General features: G+C 45.5%; 2 protein-coding genes across 2 annotated transcripts; both read left to right on the top strand.

Annotated features, from left to right (window-relative positions):
* The first annotated feature begins 226 nt into the window (after positions 1 to 226).
* On the top strand, positions 227 to 9,309 carry RUNDC1 (RUN domain containing 1). The gene is made up of 5 exons (XM_004484580.3): positions 227 to 774; positions 4,129 to 4,287; positions 5,345 to 5,543; positions 6,479 to 6,586; positions 6,947 to 9,309. The coding sequence occupies exons 1-5, from the start codon at positions 277 to 279 to the stop codon at positions 7,810 to 7,812; spliced, it is 1,830 nt and encodes a 609-aa protein (XP_004484637.1). The 5' UTR covers positions 227 to 276; the 3' UTR covers positions 7,813 to 9,309.
* Positions 9,310 to 14,292: 4,983 nt separating this feature from the next.
* RPL27 (ribosomal protein L27) lies at positions 14,293 to 17,647 on the top strand. Its single transcript, XM_004484576.4, has 5 exons — positions 14,293 to 14,430; positions 14,692 to 14,774; positions 15,728 to 15,897; positions 17,342 to 17,452; positions 17,563 to 17,647. The coding sequence occupies exons 2-5, from the start codon at positions 14,694 to 14,696 to the stop codon at positions 17,609 to 17,611; spliced, it is 411 nt and encodes a 136-aa protein (XP_004484633.1). The 5' UTR covers positions 14,293 to 14,430; positions 14,692 to 14,693; the 3' UTR covers positions 17,612 to 17,647.
* The last annotated feature ends 1,559 nt before the right edge of the window (positions 17,648 to 19,206 follow it).

A 19,206-nucleotide genomic window follows, 5' to 3' on the forward strand; every position in this document is an offset into this window, starting at 1 on the left:
GACTAGACGCTGTACACATGGAATGAGAGTAGACCCCAGGCAGGACTTACTCCCGGTCTCTAACCTGTTTCTCCAGAGCTTAGCACACTCAGTGCCTGATTCACAATGGAAGATCAACAAAGAAATTAGACTGAATTAAATGTCCGGGGAAGCCCGCTCTTGGTGACGTCAGACCCGTAAGTCCCGCCCACCCGCCCTCCCCGTTTCCCAGCCGGCTTGCCATTGCCATGGCAGCAGGGGGTGCGGCTGACGTGCGTTGGCGGCGTTTCCGGAAAGATGGCGGCTGTCAAAGCTGCTGCGGAGCCGGTTACGGTGGTGGCGACCGTTGGGCCAAAGGCGAAGGACGAAGAGGAGGAGGAAGAGGACTCGCTGCCGCCGTGCGAGGCCGTGCGCTGGGCCCCGGTGGGGGCGGTGGCGGAGGCCGGGCCTGGAGTGGCTGCGTTCTCGGAAGAGGCGGCAGCCGAGGAACCCGGCGCGACCCCGGCCTCCCCGCCCGACTCGCCGGGCGGGACGCTGCGGCGGCTGCGGGCCGAGCGGCGGAGGCTGGACTCGGCGCTGCTTGCACTGTCCTCGCACTTCGCGCAGGTGCAGTTCCGCCTGCGCCAGGTGGTGCGCGGGGCGCCCGCGGAGCAGCAGCGCCTCTTGCGCGAGCTCGAGGACTTCGCCTTCCGCGGCTGCCCTCACGTCCTGGGTTATGGGGGACCCGAGGACCCCGTCAGCGACGAGGGCGACGGGCTGCCAGGAGACCAGCCACGGTTGTGGGGCAAGGACCAGGTGAGCTGATGGGGCCCAGGCCCGAGGGATATTATACTGGGGGGTGGGGATGATTAGATGGATGGCGATGCCGACGGAGGTAGAAATGGTGAGATGCCGACCCTCGAGAAGAGTAAGGCATGGGAACCTGATGGTGAGAGATATACACTGAGGTGTGGAGGGAGAGATACAGGTATGTGATGACGTGAGGGACGGGGGAGCAGCGAGCGAAGGGAGTAACCAGAGAGTAACAGAGCAATCAAAGCAATGCTGCTCCCGCTCACCTTGCCCTCGCCTCAAATGTCCATAAGTCCTGGACACGTTTGCTGATAGAGTACACCGACTCTGAGGATTGGGGAAATTGGCCTGTTCTGTGGGGGTCTGGAATGTGAAGGGCAGGTGGGTTGGAATCCATAGACATTTAGATCAGCTCCCTGTCCGTGCTTTCCTGGAATCTAGAGAGAATCTTAAATCTTTAGAATTTACTGTTTGGGTGAGAGCTTTGGTGAACAGCAGGATTGCTTAGTATTTTAAAGAAACACAACTCCTGATTACATGAATTTTCTAATGTAGATAGCAAGTTATTCTTAATGAGGTCTGGCTGGTAACAGTGACAAGATGAATTCAATTAGCCAATACTGAGAAGTAACGAGATTCTATGTATAACATACAAGGGACAGTTCTTTACAGGCTTTCAATCTCTGGAAGTGCACGGGTGTGGCTAGTTTGTTAAAGGTGTTGAAGAGACAAGCTGCCTTTTCTCCACCTTTTTCTTCTTCATGTTGCAACCCAAGTGTGGCTTTCTTCCCACTTCATTTGGTTTTAGCCAAGAAAACTTATCAGTAGCAGATATTGCGTTGTGTATTTTAATCTGAAGTGGTTCCAATACATTCCTATGTTTACTGTTCCATACCGTTCTCTCCACATTTTCACAACTCCGTACACAAAGTACACCACCTCAAATTGCCAGATTTTTAAAGAATAGAAAGGATAGAAAGAATTACAGTGGCTCAGCCCTCCTTGGGAGTGAGCAGCAAGAAAGTTCTGCTTGGGTGTGGCACTCTCTCTTTGCCGTTGTTTATTTTCATTCAGAAACAGTGTATTAAAAAAAAAAGGTACAGTGCTCCATCCACCTTAGTAAGCAGCTATAATCTTGTGTGCATACATTTACACATGAACAGCTAGTGGCGTAACAGTTTGATATGGTTATGAATTCCAAAAATAGATACTGGATTATGTTTGTAATCTGTTCTGGGTGTGATTAAGTTATGATTAGGGCTTTGATTGGGCCATGTTCCTAGGGCGTTGAGTCCCCACAAGGGGTGGGGACTCACAGATAAAAGACATGGCAAAGGATGGAGTTGGGGGTTCTTAATGTTGGAGTTTTGATGTTGGAGCTTGATGCTGAAGTCTTAAGCTGGAGCCCCAGGGAAAGAGACAGAGCCGTTGGCCTGATAGTCTATAGCTGACCCTGTGGAGAGAGGCAAAGCCTAGAGAGCCTCATAGTCTACAGCTGACCTTATGGAGGAAACAGAGGAGCTGAGCCAAAGGAACCCAGGAAGCCTGAACCCTTGTAGACATCGGCAGCCATCTTACTCCAATAAGTGAAAATAGACTTTGGTGAGGGAAGTAACTTATGCCTTATGGCCTGTTATCTGAAAGCTCCTATCCTAAATAAATAACCTGTATAAGAACCAACCAGTTTCTGGTATTTTGCATCAGCACCCCTTTGGCTGACTAATACAATCAGGGACAGCTTTGAACTGAATACCTTACTTTTTACCAGTTCCAGTGTGGTTTTTAACCAGTATTTTTCTCTTATCTCACTTAATACTGCAAATTATTTTTATTATTTTCTGCCTTGCTCCCTGTTCCCTGTTAAACTTATTTGCCTACATTCCAGCACATAGTATACTGTAGCTACTATGTCAAATGACAGAAGTCAGCAGACACAGTCATGAAAAGAGAATCAGGGTTTAAGACTGGTTTCTTTTTCCCTGGACTTCATAAAATTAGGATACAATGAAAACAAAAACAAAAAAAATTTCCCTAAATTCTTCTGGGTCTGGTTAGACAATTTCCTCTGATCAGAGTTTATTATTTAGAATTTGCCATTCTGTTCCTAATTCAGTTCAGTAACATTCAACAATTGTGTATTGAGAGCTTACTCTGTGCCAGGCACTGTGGTAGGCATTGCAGATCCTAAGTCGGGCCCTTGCCCTGAAGGAGTTCATAAACTAAACCCTAAACAATAACGACAATGAGATATGAGCTAGAGTAGAAGTATGTGCAAAATACAGAGGAGAAAGTGATTAGGTTGGATTGAGGAGGCTAAGGAAGCCTTCTCTTAAAGGATAACTTGGCCTTCACTAAGTCGTGGGGAGGGGCAGAGTTCTAAAGGATGGGAGAGGGGAATATCCTGAGAAAAGGCATATTTTCATGTTGAGAGAAAAAAAAAGCAAGAGGATTGTTTTTAAAGTAACTTGAGCCAAAGTTAATTTGTTCTTTTTCACTTGTTCTCTCTCATATCTTACTTCTGGAGGGCTTGGTAAGTACTTTTTACGGCTAAATTTAATATCCCATAGACTTCTAGTTTAAAATGTAGCCCTAGATTTAAAAATGATTTGCTGGTTTTGCTTTGTTTTGTTTTTGATACTCAAGAAAAGCAAGGAAAACAGGTTTTTAATAATACAAATGGAGAAACTACCTGGTAGCCAACAATGAGAAAATGAGAAAGGAGTCCTTGATCAGAGAAATCTACCAGGCTTTTTTAAAAAAACAAACAAAACAAAAACATTGCTATTCTTCCACACCTATTGCTTGGCTTCTGGGTTTTTATCACTGCCGGAGGCATCTGTGTTGATTCTTTGGTTTGCCTAAAGTAGCTTATAATACATAGAGGGGCTTTGAACCTTAGAAGAATACTGGTTATGAGTTATAAAGCCTTTCTCTACACCCTTACTCCAGATTCTCTTGCAAAATTTGGCTGCACAAAGTATCCAGGATTTCTGCTGTGATCATTGGCTGTGAAGGATGGCATGTTTAATTCCTGGCAGTGCGTCTTGGCTATGATGAGTTGTCTCAACCCTAACTAGACCTTTGGGGGAAAAAAAAAGCAGTCTGAACAAAAGGCCCTGTTGTATTACTATCCTACTTCCAGTGAGGGACAGATGTTTTCTTAAAACACACATTTAATAAATTGCCCTGAATGAAGTCATTATTCTTGTTTTTGAACCTTATGAATTCTGTATTTCATATTTCTTACTTACTTGAAAACATTTTGTATTTTACTGGCCTTACTGGCTTCAGAGGATTCTTAATGTGCCCTGAGTTTCCTTTTCATGTGAAATAGTCCTAAGTATTTTGTTGTCTTAGAGTGAGCAGGAGAAACGGGAACGTCTGGAAACCCAAAGGGAGAAGCAGAAGGAACTGATACTGCAGCTCAAGACCCAGCTAGATGACCTGGAAACCTTTGCCTATCAAGAGGGCAGTTATGACTCCCTGCCACAGTCCGTGGTCTTGGAAAGACAAAGGGTGAGCAGACCTCAGAGGCGCCTCCACCGTTGCCCAAGGTTAACTTGTCCCTTCTGCATTCACAGGACGTCCTCTACCAGCTCATTCTCCCTTGGCCTCCCTGAGCTGGCCCAAGTGAGAGGGAAATTTTACTATTACATGACCATTCTTTATTCACACATGGAAAACACACATTTTAAAGCTATGCAAAATGATGATTGAGCCCTTCCTTTTCAGTCAATAATGTAGTAGTAGTAGTAATATGATGACAACAATAGTCATTTCTTTCATTTGGTAATTAAAACACTCGTATTTGGGCCCATCGTACAACGTAGACTAGCTTTTTTCTGCCACCCACCACCAGTTAATACTGAAGGAATCTGACTGGCTTTTTTTTTTCAGGAGGTACCACAGATTGAACCCAGGATCTCGTACATGGAAAGCAGGGCTCAACCACTGAGCTACATCTGCTCCCCAAGACTGACTTTAATACTGTATTTACTTAAGCAAGACAGCTACAGTTTCCCCAATGTGTTATGTCTATACCTGTGATATGGCTGGGTTTTTTACTGGTCTAGAGTTAGATTATTTAGAATTCAGAATGATCTTAATAATGTCACCAGGATATATATATATATATTTTTTTGGCTGTAATGTGCCTTCATGTTATATAGAGGTTTTTTCATTAGGTGCCTAGAATGAGGTAAAAAAGGATAAGGGAAAACTAGAAACTAGGAAATATCAGTATTTATTGTCTTGTAGCCTCACTTTGGATTATTCACACTGTTATTCCTCTCAGTGAAAATTTACTGGCTTGGTAGAAAATTTGCTATGGGTGAGAGGCGCTGTTTCTGCCAGAGAGAAACCAAGAGTTCTTTTGTTACTGTAAGAGAAGTAAAGGTTCTAACACCTCAGTCTGATCAGCAGTTGCATCAGTTTTTGCCACAAATTTGGGAGTTCTGTATGTCTTTGATTTCCATTTAAGGGTAGAAAGTCTAAGTAGTTAAGATTCTTTTCCTTCTTCCTAACCCTCTCCCTGAAAAATGCTAGATGTGCTCATTGCTTTTGGTCTTGATAGGTGATCATAGATGAGTTACTAAAGAAACTGGACATGAACCTGAACGAAGACATAAGTTCACTGTCTACTGAAGAGCTTCGTCAGCGTGTGGATGCCGCTGTGGCTCAGATCGTCAATCCAGCTCGACTGAAAGAACAGTTAGTTGAACAGCTGAAAACTCAGATTCGAGACCTTGAGATGTTCATCAACTTCATCCAAGGTCAGAGGAAGGGGTGAGAAGAGAAGGGTGGACAGATGTCATAATAACTATATTTATTCTGGGTGCTGAAGGTGCCAGTTCTTGATTTAATAAGTTTGATCACTTAGTAAGGGGAGTGGAAAAATGTGTTTTAGAACAAGTTAAAATCCCAGCTCTGTCTTTGGGCAGGTTATTTTCTTTATTCTCATTCTCTCCTTATCTGTATAATAATGATTCATTCTGAATTCATTCAAGAAATATTTATTGAGCCAGCTACTATATTCCAGTTACTGTTTTACACAATCAAATAAGGTAATATTTGTAAAATTCTTGTCATGTGGTAGGCCCAAGTAACTATTATTTTTCCTTTTTTTTTTTTAAGATTTATTTATTTACTTATTTCTCTCCCCTTTCTCCCCACCCCCACCCCGGGTGTCTGTTCGCCGTGTCTATTTGCTGCGTCTTCTTTGTCTGCTTCTGTTGTTGTCCGCAGCACAGGAATCTGTGTTTCTTTTTGTTGCATCATCATGCTGTGTCACCTCTCCGTGTGTGCGGCGCCATTCCTGGGCAGGCTGTACTTACTTTCGCCCTGGGCGGCTCTCCTTACAGGGCGCACTCCTTGCGCGTGGGGCTCCCCTCCGGGGGGGACACTCCTGCGTGGCAGGGCACTCCTTGTGCTCATTAGCGCTGTATGTGGGCCAGCTCCACACCGGTCAAGGAGGCCCAGGGTTTGAACCGCAGACCTCCCATGTGGTAGACGGACGCCCTAACCACTGGGCCAAGTCCGCTGCCTATTTTTCCTTTAAAAATCTTCCATCCCAGATGGCACTAATTAGCAGGCATCTGTTTTCTAATTGGCTCTCACCTGTATTTAATTAAATTAACATTTTAACTTTTTAAAAATCTTCCATAAAAGGACTAGTAAAATGTTTCCTCTTTGTAATTCCTGATTACAGATGAAGTAGGAAGCCCCTTGCAGACAGGTGGTGGACACTGTGAGTGCAAGTCTGGTGGGAAGACAGGAAATGGCTCCACTAGCAGACTGCCTCCAGGAAACAGCAAGAGTAAGTACAGCTTCCAGAAGAGGCAAAGCCATAGAGACAGAAAGTAGATTAGTGGTTGCCTACAGCAGGGGTGGAGGGGTTTGGAGAGAAAGGAGGAGTGATGAAAATGTCCTAAAATTGATTGTGGTGATGAATTCTATACCAAATGGGTGATTTGTATGGTATGTGAATTATATCTCAATAAAGCTGTTATTAACAACAGAAAAAGTAAGTCTAACAATACCCTACATGGTTCTTGGCTGCATGTGGGTTCCATACTGTGGCTCAGAAGCAAGACTTGATATCAGCTTGTGATTTGTTGGATGTGCCTCTGTGCCCTTATGACCTCTCTCTGATAAGTGATGGTCTTGTTTTAAACAGCAAAGCCAGAAGATGTGAAGAGAGTTCGGGAGACAGGGCTACACCTGATGCGGCGCGCCCTGGCAGTGCTCCAGATCTTTGCTGTTAGCCAGTTTGGTTGTGCCACCGGCCAGATCCCTCAAACCCTATGGCAGAGGGGCCAGGCTGACAGGGACTATTCTCCCTTACTGAAGAGGCTGGAGGTATCAGTAGATAAAGTGAAGCAGCTGGCCTTGAGGCACCAGCCACATGACCATGTCGTCACCTCTGCCAGCCTCCAGAACCTCTCTCTGGGAGGCCAGGACGAGCTGACCACTGCTGTGCGGAAGGAGCTGACTGTGGCCGTGAGGGACCTGCTGGCCCATGGGCTGTATGCCTCCTCACCAGGAATGAGCCTCGTCATGGCCCCCATTGCTTGTTTGCTGCCAGCCTTCTCCCCAGCCCCCGAGGCCATGCATCCCTGGGAGCTCTTTGTGAAGTACTATCACACCAAGAACGGCCGCGCTTTTGTGGAATCCCCAGCCCGAAAACTCTCCCAGTCCTTCGCCCTGCCTGTGATGGGAGGCACTGTTGTGACTCCCAAACAGAGCCTACTGACAGCCATCCACATGGTGTTGACAGAGCACGACCCTTTCAAGCGCAGCGCCGACTCAGAGTTGAAGGCCTTGGTGTGCATGGCCCTGAATGAGCAGCGTCTGGTGTCCTGGGTGAACCTCATCTGCAAGTCAGGGTCGCTCATCGAGCCCCACTACCAGCCCTGGAGCTACATGGCACACACAGGCTTTGAGAGCGCCCTCAATCTGCTCAGTCGTCTCAGCAGCCTCAAGTTCAGCCTCCCTGTAGACCTGGCTGTGCGCCAGCTCAAGAACATCAAAGATGCCTTTTGATGAGAATGCTCTGGCCCAAGACCAGCACCTTTCTCAGTAGGGTTAGATATGTTAGTCTTCTAGGATGGGCACAAGGAATTGGAAGAGGGAAGGGGTTAAAGAAATGTTCCCTTTGGTGGCCAGAGAGATATAGCATATCAGAGAGATATGCTAGAGACTCACTTGTTAAAAACCTTCTGCCCTGGGGTGGCAGATGTAGCTCAAATGATTGAGCATCTGCTTCCCATGTTCAAGGTCCTGGGTTCAGTCCCTGGTACCCCCTAAAAAAAAAAAGCTTCTGCCCTGGTAGGTGACCACAGTATACACATGGACACATATGTAGAGCCTATATAAAAGAATTTGGTCATGGCACACAGTTAATCCACTAACCCATCATACCTGTCTGGATTTTAGAAAACTTGGGTTGCTCTAACTGTTCAGTTTATGGCAGTGAGCAACAACATGAGTGAGTTGTTCCCAGAAAACATTCAGCTTGAGGCTCCTGTTAGGCCACTTTGGGGCCATTTTTTCTTCACTTGAAGCAGGTTTGAGAGTCCTGGGCCAGAGTTGAAATTCCTTCTGTAAATACCCCTCTTTTCTTCCTGATCCATTGCTGCCTCTAACACTAGGAATGGGAATATGAGAATATTTCTAGGGAGTTAACCATAAGTTGATTCTAATATGTGCCCTTTTTCTAGTAGTGATAGGAACTGAAATCTGTTTCTGGCAAGGTCTTCCTCTTCTCACAGCACAGACAGTGGTCTTTTTGTTGTCTGGAAGCTGAGTTAAGAGGAATGAGAACCAGTGTCTGGTAATACATCCTCTGGCAAGAAAGCGTTCTTCTATGCACCTTCCAACAAGACTGACACTGTCTTTCCAGAAGTAAATGTATTAGAGACCTACTTGAGAGACTCCTTGCCACCCAAGTGGAGTGTGAATTGGAATCCACATTGATAACCAACAGCAACTCCTCTGAGTTGTGACTCACCCAGGCCACTTGTTTGGGAGGCTAGCTGATGGAGGTCAGATGACGGCACAGGGTTTGTTCACAAGTCGAGTTGGCTGGCTTCCAGCACATTCCCACAGTGGGAATAGGTACTACAGCAGATCACTGTTTAGAGTCAGGGGGGCTGACAGTTTCACTGTAAACTGACTCTAGGGTGGTCCTTTTTGGTCTTCAGTATTTTTTGCTTTTGTAGTTCTTGTCCATCTGCTTGTGGTGGGTACTGCTCCAGGACTAACGACAAAAAAATGGGAAAATAATGTATTTTCTGGAAACCAAATGGGCTCCAAACACCACTGATTCAGCGTTGTTTTCATGTATTAAATTGCTACCTGCACTTTCTGTCTGCACTATTATGTAGTGCATTTTAGCTTAATTATTTTTCAACAGCATGTTATTTAAGATGCATTATTGATATTTGGTATTAGTCCACATTCTCTGTGAAACAGAATAAGTGTAAAATGTGAAAAAAGATACATCCGTGGTTACTAATAAATTCATAGTATTTTCTGTAATTCTCTGCAAAGATGCTAGAGACCCTCGGCTTTGGTTCATAAGTCTGTCCTGGCATTATGAGCCCACCTGATCCCTTGAGTGCTGCCTTGCCCTTGGCCTTCCTGCTCCTCTGCCATCCACTCTGCATTAGCTCAGTTTTGGTCTTCCTTTTTTCTGAACATTGTTTTACTAAAAAGCCCTTAGCATTATCACCCGCTCTCACCCAGGCCTGCTGTCCCATCCCTACAGCAGATCTTGCCACATATAGTACTTTGGGAACTGGCACTATTGTATCCAATTGTCTGAAAATCATTTAGAATGGAGATAGCTGAGATAGATATATGGCATAGCCCCAGTACCATTCCAGTGTTCTTTTTGGTCCAAAAAAAAAAAAAAGTTGTATTAAGACTTTGTACTGGGAAGCAGATTTGGCTCAATGGATAGAGCATCCGCCTACCACATGGTAGGTTAAAGGTTCAAACCCAGGGCCTGCTGATGCGTGCAAGGAGTGCCTTGCCACGCAGGGGTGTCCCCTGCATAGGGGAGCCCCATGCGCAAGGAGTGCACCCCATAAGGAGAACCACTCCACTCGAAAAAAGTGCAACCTGCCCAGGAGTGGGGCCGCACACACGGAGAGTGATGCAGCAAAATGATGCAAGAAAAAGAGACACGGATTCCCAGTGCCACTGACAAGAATACAAGCGAACACAGAAGAACACACAGTGAATGGACAGAGAGAGTAGACAATGGGGGGGGCGGGGAAGGGGAGAAAAAAATCTTAAAAAGACTGTACTAGCATCAGAGAAGCATTTGGGGTGAGGGGTGTCATAATTTAATCCTCACTACTTGTAAGGCATTATCATCCCTCTTTTACAGCTGAAGAAACTGAACCATAGAGATTAAATATTTTGTCCAGGTTTACATGATAGAAGAGGTGGGATTTGGGCTCAAATTGCCAGGCTCCAAAGCCTATCATACTGCCTCATCATATCATGGTTTTCTAGATCTTTCTAGATCACTCTCCTCCCCACCCCCTCACTCCACCATCTCTTTTGGGGAAAAAAGGCGTTTTTCACATCCTTGCTGGAAATTTTAGATGCCAAAGGAGTAGGCTTCAAGGAGATTGGCAGGTGGTCATTGCTTTGCCCAGTTCTTTGTGAAGCCAAAAGGTGTGTGTAGACCGAGAATGACCCAGCTGACATCACAGTCATAAATATCTGCTGGTCTTTGATATCATCTGCATCAGAACTGAAAACAGTGCCCTACCCTTGACTTGGGGTGAGGCAGAGAGGACAAGAGAGGACAGACAGTCGAGTCTGTAAGTCTCAACAAGAATGTAATGAAAAAGACCCATGCATTTGTATTCAAAGAAAGTGCAGGATCATTGGGAAAACAAAGCAAAAGTGTACTGCTCTAGTACCTGCATGATTTGCAAAGCACTTTTAAGGATTTCCAAGGTGCTCTGTATTCATTCAGTCCACACTTAACTGAGTGCCAATCAACAGATGGGACCAGGCTAGATACTGAGGACAGAAATGATTCAAACATACTTCCTGCTCTTTTTTTTTTTTTTTAAGATTTATTTCTCTCCCCGCCCCGGTTGTCTGTTCTCTCTGTCTATTTGCTGCGCCGTCATCTTTGTCCCCTTCTGTTGTAGTCAGCGGCACGGGAATCTGTGTTTCTTTTTGTTGCGTCATCTTGTGTCAGCTCTCCATGTGGGCGGCACCATTCTTAGGCAGGCTGCACTTCCTTCCACGCTGGGCGGCTCTCCTTACAGGGCACACTCCTTGTGCATGGGGCTCCCCTATGCAGGGGACACCCCTACGTGGCACGGCACTCCTTGTGCGCATCAGCACCGCGCATGGGCCAGCTCCACACGGGTCAAGGAGGGCCGGGGTTCGAAGCACAGACCTCCCATGTGGTAGACGGACGCCCTAACCACTGGGCCAAGTCCGCTTCCCACTTGCTGCTCTTGAGGAGCATGCAGTTTAGGGAAGGAGACAGTCAAACGAGTTGGAGATGCTGGCAACTTTTTAAAACTCAGATTGCTGGATCCCATCCCCCAGAGTTTCTGATTCAGCAGGTCTGGGATAGGGTCTGAGAATTTGTGTTTTTAACAAGTTTCCAGGTGATGCTGATCTTGCTTGTCTGGGAATCACAATTTGAGAACCACTTACCAAAACCAACAAATATATGTTCTATAATAAAGATAAGTTCAAAAAATTTAAAAAATATGCAAAAAAAAAAAAGTACAGATTGCTGAGGAAGCACTAAGAAGGGAGTGATTAATTATGCCTAGAAGAATTTAAGAACAGCCTTGAAGGATGGGTAGAATTTGGATAGGATTTCCCCTGGCTACCTGGAGGGGAGGAAGAACAAAGTCATTTGGACCAGCCTGACTAAAGACCCAGGGCTCAGAAGAGGTTTGACTGGTTGGAGCCAAAGGGGTGTGTTAAGGGTGAGGAGGATTCATAGGAACTTAACTGAAGGGAAGATAGGTGGGCGTTAGAGTTCAAACTTTGGAAACAAGAAAGCCAATAAAAGATTTTAAGCAGATAAGTGGTGGACTTAAGTTTAGAGGAGCAAATGTGGCTCAAACGGTTGAGTGCCTGCTTCCCACATACAAAGCACCAGGTTCAATCCCTGGCTCTTGGTACCTAAAAAAAAAAAAATTTAGAGCAGTTTCTCAGAAGATCTGTAGATCATGTGACTCCACTCCATACCTGAATCAGAATCTCTTGACATGGAGACGCATCTTTAACAAGCATTCCAGGCAACTGTGATTAACTTGAGGAGGGATTGGAGAAGAGAAAGAACAGGACAGGAGGTCATGGAGAAGGTGGGAAGGAATAAAAAAAATAAAGGGTAGATTTAAAAGTCATAAGGTGGGAAGCGAGTGTGGCTCAAGCAGTTGGGTACTCACCTACCACATAGGAGGTCCCAGGTTTGGTTCCCCATGCCTCCTAAAGAAAATGAGCAAGACAGTGAGATAACACAATGAGCAGGGAATACTGATGGCTCAAGCAATTGTGCCCCTACCTCCCACATGGGAAGTCCTGGGTTCACTTCTCAATGCCTCCTAAAAGACAAGCGGACACAGAGAGCATGCAGTGAACAAACAGCAGACAGGGAGCACAAATACTGAGGGGGGAGGAGAAATAAAATAAATCTTTTTTAAAAAGTCATAAGGCAAAATTCACAGAATTTGACTTGAAGTTTGGTATGTGAAAAGGTTCCAAGGCAATTGCAAAGTTTCAAGGTTTGGTCCCTATTTTCTAAAGTGAAAAGACAAAAAAAAAGACACAGAAGCAGAGGAGGCTGGGAGAAGACTACGGAGGTGGAAATGGATTGGGCAGTATGGTGTAGTGAGAAGAGCACCAGGTTGGGAATGAGAAGACCTTGCCCAGTGTCACGAACTGTCTTTGCTGCTCTAGAGCTGTCCTCTTGTCTCTCTGAGGTCCCTTCCAATTCTAAAATTTCATGTTCCAAATTAAAGCAGAAAATATTTTAATTGGATATAAGAATACAACTACATAACTTGGGTGGTAAACCATTGGAATGGGGTCCTCAGGGCTGCTGGGGATATTGGTCCTTGGAGAGCCTCGAGAAGTTGTGGAGAGCCTTGGGAAGTGATGAAAATCAAATTCTTTATCCTGATTCCCAAATCTTGCCCCAAGACCCATGCTATAGGTTCCTCAATGCTCTTTGAATAAAAACTGTGGGAAGGATTCTCCTTCTCTTGAACTCCAGATACCTTCAGTACCATCTAAAAACTCTCCCACTAAGAGATGGGAAATGATTTAATTTGAAAGCCAACTAGACCTGGTTTCCAGATCTAGATCTGAATCACATCTATACCACTCATCAGGTTCAATCCCAGATAAGTAATTTATCCTTTCTAATCTCCATTTCCTCATGTCCAAATGGGAGCAAAATACCCAAGATGCAGAGCTGTGAGAATTAAGCAGGCTGTTGACATATAAAAAGCCGATACAAAAACAGGAAAAATTTAAAAAATAAAGAGCCTAGCATGTTGCCCGGCAAAATAGGTGCTCAGTATAATGACATGGTAAAAAGCATGGGCTCAGGAGTCTGTCTGCTTGAGTCTGGGTCCCAGCTCCGCTACTTACTAGCTATGGTTATTTAATCTCCCCAAACTTCAGTTTCTTCAACTGTAGAATGGACATAATAACCTGTCTCCTAGTATTGTGTGAGGATCAAACGAGATAATATATGTAAATAGACTGCCTGGCACCAGGTAAGTAACTCCTGTTAACACCATATAATACTTCACCTCCCTCATTTTCTTAGCTGCAGCAATCAGCTCACAATAGGTTGGCTCAAAGGGAAGGCAATGCAGAACTTTACAAAATTAAGGGACAGAGAGAGACACACACAAGTGAGGAGATAAAGATGGGACTAGGGGACTCACAGCTTCTGGAACTGAGAGCCTTGACCCTAGTTTCCACCTCGTATTTATTGGAAACTACCAAGCAGCTATTTGCTATTAGAACTGCAACATCATTTACAATAACAGGGAACAACTGCAACATCTAACAACTGCAACATCTACAACAGAACAGGTGAAATATTTACAATAAGAAACAGGTTAAGCCAGTTTCCCACAACACTTAGCTAGTAATGTTATGACATCCCTAGATGTTTGGGGAAACTACCCTTTTTCGATTGATCTTTGTTTTTCCCTCTTTATCCCTAAGAGTGCACACGGTAGGCACCAATAAATGACCCATTTTATTTCCTGCATCTTCTAAGGTAAAAAAGGGAGGAGTGGAGACCAACTCCGCCTCCTAGCGCAAGAGAAGTGAACTACAACCAAGAGAGCGTCTGAACGGCTGAGTCAAAAGACCGCGCGCTTGTTCTTCCGCGAGTACGCTAAGCAAAACACGTCTGTCGTTGTCTATTGCGGGAGCTGCTAATAAAGTTTGATTCAAATAACTGCGCTGCCAGGCCTTGGTTCCTCCTCAAGAATTTCCGTCCCCAACGCAGATTCTGAACGCTACGCAAATAGCACGGCGAACCCTGAGGGGCGGGGCCGGACATGAGGTCACCCCTCCCCGGGGTGAAAGGTCAGCGGAAGTGCCTTTCTTTCCTTCTGCTGTAGGGTCCGGTGGTTGCTACCGGTGAGTAGAGGCCTGGGAAGGGGCTTCCAATCTGTCGCCATCCGCGGCTTGAGAGTGAAGTTGCCGGGTGCTACCGGCTGCGTTGCATTCCTGGGCTTTTGGCTGCTTCGTAGCGTATCCAGTCCTGCGAGGAGGCCCGCGGGCGGCAGTGAGCGTAGTCTGAAAGACCGCACCCACGGCCTTAGTTTGCGCGCAGTAGTCGGCTCAGAGGGTCTTTGGCCATTCGCATTTCTGAATTATCTCTTCTCTTATTCTCCGCAGAAATGGGCAAGTTTATGAAACCCGGGAAAGTGGTGCTGGTGCTGGCCGGGCGCTACTCCGGACGCAAAGCCGTCATCGTGAAGGTACCAGCCTTGCGGGCCTCTGCGTCCCAGCGTCCCGGGAACCCGTCCGAGGGCCAGCAGGCTTGGGACTTAAGACTTAGTTCGGGGGCTAGCAGCATGGTGGGTTGGGGGGTGAGTGCATGGGAGCTTTTGTGAGCTGAAGATGCAAAATAAAATACAAACTGGGTGGAATTGTGCACCTTACATATAAAACAGTCTTCGCTAAAGAAACCCTAAATAAATAATAACAATGGCCAGCATTTATTGAACTTTTGCTAGGTGCCTGGCACTGCATTACAGGCTGTGTCTTATTTAGTCTTTCCAGCAACCATTAGGGAGTTCTTTGTACTGCTGAGGTTAGATGTTCTGTAATTTACGTGGGTCCTAAGTGCTGCAGCTAGGATTCTGTAAGAAGACGAGACTGCTTCCAGTTAAAATGGGCACTTAGCTTGGCATATTCTAGCCCGTCACTGTTAGCCTGTATCAACATTTTGTAGCCTTTTGCGGGGTATCCCTAGACTCCAACAGCAGCTTTTTACTGCTGTTGGGACATCCAGGCACTCCTGGTTCCCTTGCCCTCCCCTCTATCTACCTGAGGCTGATTTTCCCAAGGGTGAGAGGTGCGGGGTAGGCTGTCGGCCTACCTCTACCCTTTACAGCAGTATAACCATGGAAGAAATTAATAGCTTTTCCCTGGCACATTGTGAGTACTATAAATGTTAACTTATTTTTTTTAAATCTCTTACCTCCCAAAAGCCTTTCCAGATACCTTCTTGATAGTAATGAATACTGCCCTTCTATTTAGCATAGCACTTAATATGGTCTGCCTTGTATTGTATGGTTATTCTCGGCTTACAGAGTAGGGTCTCAAGAGACCCAGGGGAGGGAGTAGTCTTCTTTTTACATGCCCTACATCTAGCACAGGGCCTACATAAGCCCTTGGTTAATACTAAATGTAATTATTTCTAATTTAGAACATTGATGATGGCACCTCGGACCGCCCCTATAGCCATGCTTTGGTGGCTGGAATTGACCGCTACCCCCGCAAAGTGACAGCTGCCATGGGCAAGAAGAAAATCGCCAGGAGGTCAAAGATCAAGTCTTTCGTGAAAGTTTATAACTACAATCACCTCATGCCCACAAGGTGAGCGTTTCAGGAATGGGAATGAAAGTGATTTTTAGACTTCTTTTCTCCCTTTCTGCTTTGCTGAATCTGGAAATAACCACTTGTACCCTTTCAGTGATGGAAAAGGCTTGTCACTCTTTAACTTATAAGGTAGCCGTGGTTCTTAGTCTTTTATTATTTTTTAAAATTTTAGTACCGTATAAGAAAATTTCCAATTGTAACCATTTTTAACTGTATATGTTAGTGGTGTTGATTACACTGACAGTCTTGTGCTGCTGTCACCACCATCCATTACCAAGACTTCTCATGACCCCAAACATGAGAGTCTCCATCTTGCCTCCTCATCCACCTTGGAGCTGTATTCCCCAGGAAGCCCTAGATTAGTCTTTCTGTGAAGACTTCTCTGACTTGGCCTGGCACTATTTTAAAAAATCTTTCAAGCTTGCTCTTCTCCCCCTCCCCTATAAATTCTTTAGGCATTGGGTGAAGATTGTTTTGTTTGTTTCTCTCTACAATAACTACACACAGGCATAGGTCAGGTCTATCCTTCCATGTTCCACCCTCAAGTACAGTTACTAGAGGCTTTCAAAAATGGTTGGTGAATGAATGAAAGCAGGCCCTTATTAGAGTCTGCAGTACTTAAATTATCTTGGAACAAGGGCTATACAGAAGTATGAGACTTTGGGAGAGTCCTGGGTGGTAATTAAAATTGGCTACCAGGGCTGTAGTAGCAGGTGCTAACTGCCAGGCTTCTGCATTTTCATAGTGAGATTCCAGGTGGCTTTGCATAGGCAGAATTTGAGCAACACTAAATAAAATGGCTCCAGATAGAACTGCCGTGGTGAAAGTAATAAAAAGTGATGGTTTTTGGCTTAGAAAAACAGAAGTTTTAGGAAAATTAAGAATGAAAAGTGAAACTTCATTGACTTGAATCCATGTAAAGAAATCTATTAAAATTTGGACTTTCCAAAGAATGTCTTCATGATATAAGCCCAGCCCCTGGTACCCAAACATCCCAGGACGACTAAGAGGCTATCTGGTGAAGCGGACTTGGCCCAGTGGTTAGGGCGTTCGTCTACCACATGGGAGGTCCGCGGTTCAAACCCCGGGCCTCCTTGACCCGTGTGGAGCTGGCCCACGCACAAGGAGTGCGCCCCATAAGGAGAGCCGCCCAGAGTGAAACAAAGTGCAGCCTGCCCAGGAATTGTGCCACACACACAGAGAGCTGACACAGCAAGATGATGCAACAAAAAGAAACACAGATTCCCGTGCCACTGACAACAACAGAAGCAGACAAAGAACATGCAGCAAATAGGCACACAGAACAGACAACCGGAGCAGGGGGAGAAGGGGGAAGAAATAAATAAATAAATCTTTTTTTTAAAAAAGGCTATCTGAAGGTCCTGGCAGTGTGTGGACTGATCTTCCTCTCTGTCATTTCTCTTCTGGCCATCACTCCCAGGTACTCTGTGGATATCCCCTTGGACAAGACCGTTGTTAACAAGGATGTTTTCAGAGACCCTGCTCTTAAACGCAAGGCCCGGCGTGAGGCCAAAGTCAAGTTCGAGGAGAGGTAAGTAGACTTTGGTGGACATTGGGGTATAGTTTCACTTTGAAGGGAATTCTGTTTCACTTCGCATTCTAAATTGTCCCTCTCATTGGTGTCTTTTTTTTCCCCTCTAGGTACAAGACAGGCAAAAACAAGTGGTTCTTCCAGAAGCTGCGGTTTTAGATATATTTTGTTTAAGTCATTAAAAATGCAAAAATCTCTGTGTCTGACTGCTGCACGTATTAGACTGGGAAAAGAGGTACATTCGTGGAATGAGACACTGGGCACTGGGTGATAGATGAGGGGCTCTGGGAAAAGGTAAAATAAAAGTTAAATTTGCCTTGATGAGACCTGGATTACCTCTGTCCTCAGCCTGATAGTCTTTTTTTTTTTTTTTTTTTTAAGATTGATTTATTTATCCCCCCCACCCCCATAGTCTGCTCTCTCTGTCCATTTGCTGTGTTTTTTTTCTGTGTCCGCTTGTATTTTCATCAGGCGGCACTGGAGATCTGTGTCAGTTTATGTTGTGTCATCTTGCTGCGTCAGATCTCTGTGTGTATGGTGCCGCTCCTGGGCGGGCTGCAGTTTGGCGCAGGGCGGCTCTCCTTGCGCAGGGGGACCTTTACACGGGGGCATCCCTGCATGGGCCAGCTCACCAAACAAGCCAGGAGGCCCTGGGTATGGAATCCTTGGACCTCCTATATAGTAGGCAGGCGCTCTATCTGTCGAGCCACATCCACTTCCCTGATAGAGGGCTGGCTGCCTTCTGAGTAAAGTATGATCTCCTGAGCTGTTTACCAATAGAACTACTACTGGCATTTTGGGTGGGGTAATTTTCTCTGCAGAATTGTTCTGCATCCCTGCCTTCAGCCCGTTATGTACCAGAAGAACTCAAGCCAGTCCCTTCCCCCCCCCAACCGCTATTGTGACCACCAAGAAGCCCCTCTGAATGTGGGCCAGGTATTTAGGAGGTTTTCCAACCTCCGTGCTGGTGGGAATCTCCTGGGTTGATTAAAGCACAGGTTTTTGAGTCCCGCCCTTAGACTTTGTGGTAACAGAATTTGCACCACACTGGATAACTGCTGCTTTAGATGATGGAGATGCCAGTGATGGAGCCCTAAGCCTAGAGTAGCCATTCCTAGTGGGACAAGGGGAGGTCCTCCAATCCAGGCCTTGGATCTGACTGGCGGAGACCAGCAAGAAGGTGATTCAAAGAACTTGGGCACTGCGTTGTGTTCGGTGGTGCAGGAAAGGCAAGCAGTGCCTTAATACTGGCGTTTTACCTCTTACTGAGTACTTGGCTATTAACTGATGAAAATAGGCTCTCCAGCCGAGCTGCCTCTAAATCACTAAGTGGTAAAACTTGAATTTTCTCATGCGTGAAATGGAGAAAATAGAACCAGCTTCATGGGGTGGTTTCTAGGATTGTGTAAATTTACGTAAAGCAGAAAGGTGTTGGGCATATAATAAAGCTGTCAAATACTCTCGCCAACTTTGTGAATTTGATCAAGGGCTTTTATTCTAGTTGCAGTTCTCTTTCAACAACTTTATCAATACCTTCATGTACCTGCATCATTGTAGGTTTTAGGAACATCCACTAACAAAGCAGTTAGGTTCTACTAAGTGGAAGACTGATTTGGAGCTTCCCCGCCTGTCAGTATCCTGTACCCAAGTAAGATTCTTGGCTCCTGTTGAGAGCAAGTGGAACTGATTGATTCAAACATTAATTGAACTGCTTCTTTAAATATCTATGATGTACCAGGCACTGTTAAGGCACC

The sequence above is a fragment of the Dasypus novemcinctus genome, chromosome 21, assembly GCF_030445035.2.
Source record: "Dasypus novemcinctus isolate mDasNov1 chromosome 21, mDasNov1.1.hap2, whole genome shotgun sequence".
NCBI classification, from domain to species: Eukaryota; Metazoa; Chordata; class Mammalia; order Cingulata; family Dasypodidae; genus Dasypus; species Dasypus novemcinctus.